The sequence below is a fragment of the Nymphaea colorata genome, chromosome 7 (genome assembly GCF_008831285.2).
Source record: "Nymphaea colorata isolate Beijing-Zhang1983 chromosome 7, ASM883128v2, whole genome shotgun sequence".
Lineage (NCBI taxonomy): Eukaryota > Viridiplantae > Streptophyta > Magnoliopsida > Nymphaeales > Nymphaeaceae > Nymphaea > Nymphaea colorata.
Window position 1 is genome coordinate 19,791,542 of NC_045144.1, and position 10,762 is coordinate 19,802,303.

The 10,762-nt window shown below is 38.1% G+C and overlaps 2 protein-coding genes across 2 annotated transcripts; both read right to left on the minus strand.

Annotated features, from left to right (window-relative positions):
- Positions 1–886: 886 nt before the first annotated feature.
- Positions 887–3,002, minus strand: LOC116258164 (stress-related protein-like). Its single transcript, XM_031635315.2, has 3 exons — positions 2,844–3,002; positions 2,411–2,632; positions 887–1,554 (listed from the first exon to the last, which is right to left on the minus strand). Exons 1-3 carry the CDS (start codon positions 2,856–2,858, stop codon positions 1,114–1,116), a joined length of 678 nt encoding a protein of 225 aa, XP_031491175.1. The 5' UTR covers positions 2,859–3,002; the 3' UTR covers positions 887–1,113.
- Positions 3,003–6,094: 3,092 nt separating this feature from the next.
- Positions 6,095–8,446, minus strand: LOC116258043 (ras-related protein RABA5c-like). The gene is made up of 2 exons (XM_031635115.2): positions 7,685–8,446; positions 6,095–6,746 (listed from the first exon to the last, which is right to left on the minus strand). Exons 1-2 carry the CDS (start codon positions 8,010–8,012, stop codon positions 6,430–6,432), a joined length of 645 nt encoding a protein of 214 aa, XP_031490975.1. The 5' UTR covers positions 8,013–8,446; the 3' UTR covers positions 6,095–6,429.
- Between the last annotated feature and the right edge of the window lie 2,316 nt (positions 8,447–10,762).

Consider the following 10,762-nt stretch of genomic DNA (forward strand, 5'->3'; position numbering starts at 1 on the left):
GAGGTAATTTAATGGCGGTACCGTTTGTTTTGAAGAACCAGTGTTTGTGTTGAAAAAAACCATCGACACAGGCCCACAAGAGACTCGTCCTTCCAGGTGAGAGAGAGGAAACTCCAACACCCGGGTTTACTAAGACTCTACTGCCCCAAACACTCCTCCTTTCCCTCTGTTTTGGTGTCCGAAAAGTGAGATACAGTTGCTCCCTTCAACTCGACAAGAGCATCTACTATCTTTTGCAATTCAGGAAAATAAAATTGAAAGCATCAATCTCTCACCAACTTAGTTCCACTGGCTAAGCTAGCCCCTTAATGCACCCTGCACAAGAAACTCACCAGCACAAGAGACACACCTTTCAGTCATATCAAACTGACCCTTGAACCCCGGAGAGTTGAAAGAAGTCATATCAAACTTCCAGTGGGCGCAATCTTGGCATGACATAATTTGTATTTTATTAAGACAATAGATCAGAACAAATAAGAGTTCTTCTGAATTTACTATGAAAAAGCAGTCACGCACACACAAGCAAATGATAAACTGATCGAAAGCAAACCTGGAAAATATCAAAGCCATCAAAATCCTGATATCACTAGAAAACGACAGTTCGACTTCAATACTATTTCATCCGAAATTTGTCGTTTTCATATCTTTGTCAGACCATAAACAACAATCTAATAATAGTTCAAGCTCTGACGTAACTTTCGTATCGAACCGTTCAAGGAATAGGCCCCATGTTCACCCAAAGGAGGACTGTTCATTTAGGTGACCTACTGCACTATTACCTGTAAAAAACTGGCTCAAGTCTGATGGCACCATCATGGGCCTCACCTGACCAGGCTGGTGAACAACCAAACAGGACCAAATTGAATCTAAGCGGAAGCTGCACAAGTTAGAACAACCAGTCCATCACCATATGAAGTTTGTTTCATGACGGAAACAGACTTTGAACAAGAGAGTAACATGAAACCACGTACACAAGCATTTGAACCGAGTTCAACATGATCTAACAAGAAAAACTATACAGAGCACGCTGATGAAGAAATATACATGCACCTTGGGCATAAGCTAGCCTGAACCCAAGCACTTCTTAACACCGACAAGACCCAGCGATGATCATCAATCAGATATCTCGGTGATGCCCTCCATTTCACCTGATTCTTTCTTCTTCTTCTTCCCCTCGAATGTCTTGGAGATCTTCTCAATTGGTACAAGAGGAAGATAGCTACAGAAGGGATAGTGGCTTGCGGTCATGTGAACAACAGTCCTATTGTACTTCTCAGACCAGTGAGCTGCGGTGGGGATCACGACCTCTGCAAGATGGGGAAACAATGGCAGTGAGTAGAGGGCATGGTATACTTTCACCATGTACTCCACGGCAGCTGGCTCGTACTCCGTGTAGAAGCTCTTGCTGGCAACCACGACTCCGTCTTGATGGGCCTTGGATACAAAGGATTTTGCCACCTGAGGCACCTTCTGAGCTGCTCCGTAGGCTTCAGAGGAGACTTGTTTCACAGGAGGAGGGACGAAGACGTTCAACTTTGTTACAGTTTCATCCACCTAAAGTTAAGATGGAGATTGTTGAAAGAGAAGATTTTAATATTATATCAACGATTGTCAAAGTTTGAAACATGAAACCATGTGAACAAACGGTATATAGTAAGAAGACAATCCTATCAGGCAGCAGAATCAGGAGAACAGTTCCAGAAAGCTGCATCCCCCACACAGGCTTGCCATTTCTTTCCTGGATAACAAGTGAAAAACACCATGCGTACTTGAAAAATGAATCAAATATGGTTCATCTAAAGAAGGGAAAAGATCTCTTGCCTACTAACAGATACAAGCATTCCTACAGCTACCTAGTTTCAGTGCATCTGTTCAATCTCAGACACCACTAACTACTACGTAAAACCAGACGATCAACCAACATTTTTTAAAATGGATAGCGGACAAGTAGCTTCAATACTAATACAAAATACTATAATGATATAATGCAGGAGATCATTCAACATTATCCTTGAAAGCTGTTTCCGCTAAGACAAGTTGCAAAACCGATCCACAGCAACAAGCCTTAAAATTTTACCAACACTAATCCAACTACCAATCCTTATCATTAACAACTTTATCAACACTAATCTGACCACCGATTCCACTGTTTATAGGCGGCAGCCAAAAAGCAAACTCCATAATCCAAACTTCCATATATCACTAATGATCGAAAAGGAAGAGCCGAAGAGGAAAACAAGAAGCCACATAAAACACCGTTAATATGCACAAAAGATGCTTAAATTACAGCGAATCAAGAACAGAGAAAAAGCAAAACGCAAAGAAACAAATCCAACAACCAAAAGCTTCACGGCGACAAACCAAATAAGACCAATCATGAACAACCAGACGGGAACCAGAAAAACGAAACCTTCTTATCGACGAAGCACAGAAGGTCGTCGGGGACTCCTTTCAACCTCTGGTAAACAGGTCCGACAACCATCTTCACGGTGCCCTCGACGGCTTCGACGCCGGACCTCAGCGGCCCAGAATTCTCCTTGGCCTGCCCATACAAGGCCGAGACGCACGCCAGGGCTCTGATCGCCGCCACGCGGAAGAACCCCAAGTGCTTGAGATTGCCTTCCCGATTCTCCTGCAAAACCACCGAGAACCCTTAATCCACCAAACGGAGAAATGGAAGGAAAGAAGAAAGGAACAAAAATCAACCGATCCTGGAAACAGGATAATCCAGAATATGAAGACCGAAAACCCATTTTCCCTCTCCTATTTCTCGATCAAACATTCATATCTCAAAAAGCCATCGAAAAGAAGAAGGAAGAGGGAAAACAAGGTTTCCTGCTTACCTGATCCGTGGCCATGATCGACCAAACAATTCTCCCTTCCCTGCTTCTTAGCTTCTCCCCCTACGTTTCCTCTCCCTGTCTACCTCCGTCTCTATTTTTCTCTCTGATTTCTATGGGCTGCTGGCACTAGAAGTTAGAAGGAAGAAGGCGTTCTGGAGACTTCTTCGTCCTTTCGGTGGGAGGAAGAACTTTCGATCCTGACCGTCCGCCTCAACTCTTAGATCGATTTTCGGTTCGGGTGCGACCAGGAATCTCGTAACGTGGCAGAATCTTAGAGCGACCGGCACGTGGTGGCGCAGATTCCCTTGCAGAAGGCCGAGACGAGACGAACGAGCCGACAGACAAGATCCGCTCGGGTGTCCGAGACGCGAGCCGGTGAAACCTGGGACTTTTTTTAACTTGATTAGTTCTTTACATACGAAAATAAATTTTTACAGCATCATAATGTTAAAATGTAGTTGGCAACCATATTTTGTCTTAAAAAATTAATTTTATAAGTAACGTTTTATGAATTCTTAATTAAGTTAGTCAAATTAATTCTTATGTTTAATTGATCTACATGTTCTGTATCTCTATGTGTATCCATTCAACTATCCTGTTGTTAGTGTTGTGGTTGGAATGTTTTCAATCTACATATGCAAAAAATTACAAATCTTCTACGTGTAAAACCAAAAATTATACATATCATAATTTTGACAAATTTATGGTTCTGACTATTTTACAAATCAGTGGACTCTTGGATGTTGTTGGATGGTAAAATATTTGAAAATTATACCGAAAATATATTATAACAAACACATTAGCAACTAATGATGTTTTTGTATTCTTTTGTACTGGTTTATTGAACATTTGGCTGCAGTTTTTAAATTTTAGTTATCCGGTGATATCTGACATATATATATATATTGAAAATTAAAGTAACTTTCCAAAATATCATGATTTTTCAACAAAAGTTACTGATTAAGAGCTGAAAATTTTGGTTTTAAAACAACAAGACAATCGATTGTCAGGCAATGTTAGGACACTTACATATATCACAAAGTAAATATTAGAAGACCTTAGTGTAAAAGGAAGGAAATTTGAAGGGCTGGTGTGGGCAGTTGCCCACACCAGTCTATGTGCTCCGCCACTGGTGATGATAGCAGGAGGCGATGAGGATTTTATATTTATGTAAACGTTTGGAAGGTTAATTAAAGGGCACGGTAATGGGGACGCAGAATCCAGGTTTTTCAACAGACTGAGGAAGGTGCAGTGCACTTATTTTCTCTTCTGTAGATTCGTCATCACATTACTCCGACTCTTATTTGCCTGAGCTAAAGTTAAGGTGCATAATGGAAAGTTGCTGTATGCGTCGTCAGGTTCCCTGGACTCACAGATACACATGTTGTTGGACTTATCAAACAAGGCCAAATGAACAGATTACAAGTACTAAGTTGATTATATATATATATATATATATATATATATATATATATATATATATATATATATATATATATATATATAGGGTAGTTTTTGTAGAACTAATATTTAAAAATTTGTTACCATCAGTAAACCTGTCACAGTACCAAAAACTTTGGCTTATACTATTTTCTAGCAACAAATTTTTAAATTTTAACCATTTGGAATATCTAACATTCTCCAACAACATTGAATTATCATTTTTTTTCTCTTCCTTTGAAATATATATATATATATATATATATATATATATATATATAATTTAGAAGTTTTTTCTCTTTGAATCCACCAATGCTAAGGCGGCAAAATTTTTGTACAAAGAAAAATAAAAAGAAAACTTTTGGAAGGAAAGAGGGTAAGGGAAAACTTGAAAATGCGGAAGTTCAAGCAGTTGTTACAATGTAAAGTTTAGTTGTTACAATCTAAAGTTTACATACATGTTATAAAATATGTGGACTAATACAAAAAGTGTGCATATTGATTACGGGCTATGTGCGATTAACTTCATTAACAGTTCATAAAGTATCTCGTTTGGAATTATTTCATAGAAGTTACGAACTACCTGCTTGTATTGTTGTGAATATGTGCTGAAATATTAACTGTCAAACTTTCAGTCTTTTGATTTTGATTTCTCTCTTTTGATAGTTGCTAATTTAATACGGTTTAGTAGTCTTATCCATCTATATTTATATATCCAGTTTAGTAGTCATATCTATATATTATTACATATAAAGTTTTTTTATCAAAAAAAGTTTAATTAAAGTGTGCATTTAAAATGGTCAGTTTGACATAATTCAGCTGCGCGCATTCAATGTGGTTCAATGTGCTGTGTCTGAGAAGCACCAACAGGAGTGTTGATATGGGTGCGTGCGATACGACCCATTTAAAGGTCAGGAATAATGAGAATTGTATGTATGACATGATCTATACTTGCGAAAGTATAGATCTCTTATAGTTAAGAGCGGCACGCACGGCCAACACAGGTGCACCAGCTCATGTCACATCGGGTTTATTATCATTATGGAATTGCAGGATAAATGTGAACCGAGACTCAGAGTCAGAAGAAACAGGGTATTAAATCGCCTTTGACGAACACTTAACAGTGAACACTAGCAAGGCAGAGTGATCAGATCAACACAACAGAACAACATCAAGATACACAAGTTAGTAAACTTAGCATCCCAAACTACTGAACATTTCCCCATCTTTGCACAAAGTGGCATTGATTCACCAAAGAATTGCAGCCACAGTGGATCCTCAAGACATGCTTTCACTCGCTGTCCATTTTCCATTGAATATCTGCAGCTGAACCCGCTTTTGCTTTATTTTATACATACATACATACATACATACATATATATATATACATATATGTATATATATATATATATATATATATATATACCCACAAAAAGTTAGATGTATAGTATAAGCCACATGGAATATTCAAGGAAAAGTTATAGTTCCAGGCTTAGAGTTCAAAGCAGACGTTTACACTGCCGAAAGTGGAACTCATATCGAGAGAACATCCAAGAAGCAACTTCATAGACAATCCCAAAGAAACTATAGATTTAAAGTGATTGTAAAAGGATCAAACTATTTCTCTGCAGAATGAAACTTTTTACAGGAATCAAGAATTCAAGCTCATAAACATAAATATAGCCGCAGGAAGGCAGACATTTGATAATAACGTTGAGAGACAATGCCCTGGCAGTTAGAAATCAACATGGTTCAAGAACACCAGAGGCTCGACCACACAATGTAGAGATACTCTGCTCATATAAACAAAGTTAACAGAAGTAATTCACTTTTTCATTGTAAATGTCACTCAAGATAATACAAAATGGTCCAAGAAAGGGTGGAGTAATTCTTTTTGCAGTCACCATGACATATTCAAGAGCCTTTTCATAAGAAAGGCAATGAAACACCGACCTCTTTCTGTAGACATTATAGCAGAGCCAAGTTTCCCCATCCATGGGGAATGGAAAGGAACACTGACTATCACCCCAAAATTCTAACCCCAACCAACAATCTCTTATAGGAGAATGACTGAGACACAGGCAACTGACAATCCCACAAAGTAAGGTTCAAGGAACAAATATTACAAGGAGAAAGGGAAAGAGCCTTAGCAGCAGGAAGACTTGAAGTTTTTCTCCTCATACACGTCCTTCTGGCTATCAACAAGATTCACCCTGTTCATTGACAGTTCTTTCTTGTATACTTCAGAATTCAGGACCTTTCTGCTCACACCATTGTAGATTTCCTTTATCACAACCTCAAAAGCTGCTTTGACATTTGTGGAGTCCAATGCGGAGGTCTCCATGAAGAACAACCCTTCTTTCTCGGCAAACTCCTTTGCTTCTTCCACGCTGACATCCCTTAAGCTCTCCTGATCACACTTGTTGCCGACCAACAATTTTGCCATGGTGACATCTGAATGAGCTGCATTTTCACCAGAAGAAAATAAAGTAAACAAGGGTCCTCAAAAAGATGGAAGATGAAAAAGCAGAAGCCAAAAAGGAGAAACACACTGAAAAGCAAAAGATTCAGATAAACCAATGGGATCGGGTTTTAAGCTTCCCATCATTGCCAAAGGCCTTGCAACTCAAGACACACCCATCACCATGAACAAAATTTGATCAATACTCCATGGTATTCTGTTTCAGAAAAATTTCCTTAAAGATCTCAAGGAAAAGCAGACACTCAACTGTTGCAAAAGAGACATTATCTCAGAATACAAATTTGACCACGAATACAACTTTTACCCCTTCGAATGAGATTGAAATAAATTAACCCTTTAATTGCTAAAAGAATTAAAAGAAGCTTTTGCAGATGTTGAAAGAGATGGCACAAAGATCAAATTCCTTAATCCGCTTCCTATAACAAGACACTCAACTGTTGCAAAAGAGACATTATCTCAGAATCCAAATTTGACCACGAATACAACTTTTACCCCGACGAATGAGATTGAAATAAATTAACCCTTTAATTGCTAAAAGAATTAAAAGAAGCTTTTGCAGATGTTGAAAGAGATGGCGCAAAGATCAAATTCCTTAATCCGCTTCCTATAACAAAACCAACAAACAAAATTGTTCGATGTATTTTACACCAAAGCGAAACAGAACAGATCAAAGGAATTAGAGACCAACACAGACCAACTCCCATATAAATCGTGCAGACCAACTTTTTACTGGTCCTGGTTATTGTAGCAATTTCTATAGGAAGCCACAAATTAACTCCAAAAACTAGAGAATAAAACCATTAAGAAAATACCAAAAAAAAGGATTAGAAAAAAGAAAGTAAAAAAAAAATTACCGATGAGAAAGAAAGGAAATGCAGAGAAACTCAAAATAATGAGAAGGGGCGAGGAAGAAGCATACTCTTCAGCTCCTCGAGCCACCTATCGATGTTCTCGAAGGTGCTCCGGCGGGTGATGTCGTAAACGATGAGAGCACCGACGGCACCCCTGTAGTAGGCGGAGGTGACGGCCCTGAACCTCTCCTGTCCGGCGGTGTCCCAGATTTGGGCCTTCACCTCCCTCCCCTCAATCTCCATGCTCTGCGTCTGGAACTCCACCCCGATGGTCGCCTTCGAATTCTGATTAAACTCGTTCCTCGCGAACCTCGACAGTAGGTTCGACTTCCCCACCGCCGAATCCCCTATGATCACTATCTTGAACAGGTAGTTCTCCCCTTCGTCGTCCTCCATCTTCCTCCCTCTCTCTCACAAGTGCAGCTCAGTCAGACACCAACATTGCCTGAGTTTCCACTTTTAAGCTGCCGCCATCCGTTCTTGCTTCCTTCACTTTCCTTGTTTACACGATGGTTGCTTCTAAACTCTATAGGCAGAGAGAGCCTGAGAATCTTCAAAATCTGAGGACAAAAAGAGAAGGGAGTCCAGAGAATCCTCAAAATTTAGAGCCAAGAAGAGAAAGAAGGTAGTCTCTTCGGAGGAGAGAAAAACAAGGAAAGAACCACCAGCAAACGCAAAGATTTCTTGGGTTTCGTGGAATAATGGCGGGCATTAACAAACAGGGAGGAGACCGGAGACGTCCCAAGGAAGATGACCTCCTGGGATTGTATGAAGTGGCGGGTCGAAGCGGCGAGCAACAACCACGCAGATAGAGAGAGAGAGAGAGAAAAGGAGGCGGACAGGGGTGTAATAAAGGATTTTGTCGGGTGGCGGCCTGAATTTTCGGCGCATGCGAAGGATCCTTCGGGTAAAAAGAGGGAAATCTTTAAACGCCCGGATTTTTATACTTATATACAAATGCCGTCATTTTTCTCGTCAACAGTATCTTATGATCCACATTTCTATTTTCGACCTTAATTTTCTTTATTTCTTTCCACGCTCACACTCTCTCTAAATAGTTGATGAAATAACACATTGACTGCCATTGATTCAGTTGAATTAGACTTCTTTTATTATTTATTTTAAAATAAATAATATACTAATTTGAATGATCAAAAAATGGAAAAATAAAAAGAATTTGACAAGATTCGTGTTTGCTTGTCTCATTTGCGTGAGGGGGACCTACGAATCGTTTCATTTTGGCGACGGGAGAATATTGCTTCATAGGTTTCCAAGTAGGGAGAATGTTTTCTAGTGAAAGTTTGTCATTTCTATTGTATCATGTTCAATATGGGGCCGGCGTGAAGAGCTAGTTTAATAGGTGCAACACGCAGAAAAGACATACTATTCTGTGTTATTTTGCGTGTTACATGATTGCTATTGTTAGAGGAGCTCTCTAGGGGCGTGTTTGATGGAGAGAACAATTAAAGACATATTTTTTTTATAATGTATGATTCAGGAAAACCATGTACTTGTTTTAAGAAATATCGATATAATTATCTTAAGTGTTTGAGTACTTAAAATAAGAACAATTATAATCGTCTCACGTTTGCTAAAAAAAAACAGAAAAAAGAAATAGATCATCCCTCCTGGAAACGTGTTTGAAAGGCACAATATTCTTCTTACAAGCATTCACCTAAGGGTTTGATGAGGTTAGTATTGTGGAATTCTAAAATTAAAATTATCATTTTTTATGTCCTGAAACTGTGTTATAAAAAAAAAAATTGATTCTGAAATCATAGACTGATTCTCTAATCAAAATTCTGGAATTGTGATTTTACCTTAAAGTGTGGAATTCGAAAATTTTAGAATTTTTTCATCTCTTTTTAGGACGCATGTTATGACGGATTTAATTTATCAATTATAAAATTTTAATTGGTGTTTATCCATTTACACCATTTTAAATTTTAGAATCATAATTTCAAACTATCAAACACAACGACAAACTAGAACCAGGATATTAAAATTCCAATTTCAAGTGGAATTTTGTTTTTAAAATTTTTATTATAGAATCAAAATTCAAGGCCATCAAACGCCTCCTTAATATATTTAGTTGCCTAGATCTAACTCACTTATAACCTTATAAACAGCTATTTTTACAGTGTGTACGGGTAGAACAACTGATTGCTTCGAGTAGCCTGAACTCTGCTGGGTTAATATAAAAAATATTTATTTAACATAAAATAAAACTTTTTGAATATAAAATATATTTTTAATAATAAAATATATTATTACTAAAATAAAAATAATACTAAATACTTATCAAGCGGAATCGAGCCCCATCGGCTCTGGTCCAGGTCGGTTTTTTCATCCTCGAACCTAGGCCCTATCAGGTCGGGTACCCGGCTTGATGCCACCTCTATTTATAACTTCATTCTTTGAGATATATATGGACTCGATTTTTGCTAACAACTAACAAAGTATAGTCAATTTGTAGTGAGTGGGAGGGAATTCCACCAGCAAAGCTAGTGAGAGGCCGAAGCTTTTTTGAGTGTTCTCTAAGTGTGAAGATGATTTAGCATATGCGTAGTCCTATGATACGCTCTTCAATTTGAAGTGTCACATATCACTGTTTACGACTCAAAAGAACAGCACCCACACGAATCAAACTGACAAGATGTCAACAATACACCACTCAAGCCGACCAACTATGCTATGCCTATCGAAACAATTATGTTTAACATGCGATAGAGGAGAGCATTTTTGTCATTTAAAACGAAAAGTTATTTTTCATGTTTTCACTTCTATCCTTCTAAAAATAAAATCGTTAAAAATATTTTAGTCATTTTAATAAATAACCTGCTCCTGCAAAAGACTACCAAGTAAAAACAATAACCATAACATTTTCCTCCTTTTAAAGTGCACAAGAACTGCTCACTCAAAAAATGGAGTCACGTGAGATGCAAAGTCAAGTACGTTTTGAGATGTATACGTCAATCTTAAAAGCCTTTTGGCAATTACCAGTAGAAATTTATCCCGTATCAAACAGTGAAAAATGTGAAGCCCATTATATGCGTTAAAATTAAATGACACTAAAGTGAATGGATTTTTATGTCAAACATGAACCAAATTTTATCGGAAAACTGCATTTTCCGCGGCTTCAAGTG

What these genes read in the sequence shown, in the direction of transcription:
- LOC116258164 (XM_031635315.2), bottom strand. An exon ending in TGTGCTTCGTCGATAAGAAG is followed by an intron (nt 1,555 to 2,410) that starts GTTTCGTTTTTC and finishes TCTTAACTTTAG; the next exon opens with GTGGATGAAACTGTAACAAA.
- LOC116258043 (XM_031635115.2), bottom strand. Translation starts at nt 8,012, where the DNA reads ATGGAGGACGACGAAGGGGAGAACTACCTGTTCAAGATAGTGATCATA. An exon ending in GTGGCTCGAGGAGCTGAAGA is followed by an intron (nt 6,747 to 7,684) that starts GTATGCTTCTTC and finishes GTGAAAATGCAG; the next exon opens with CTCATTCAGATGTCACCATG.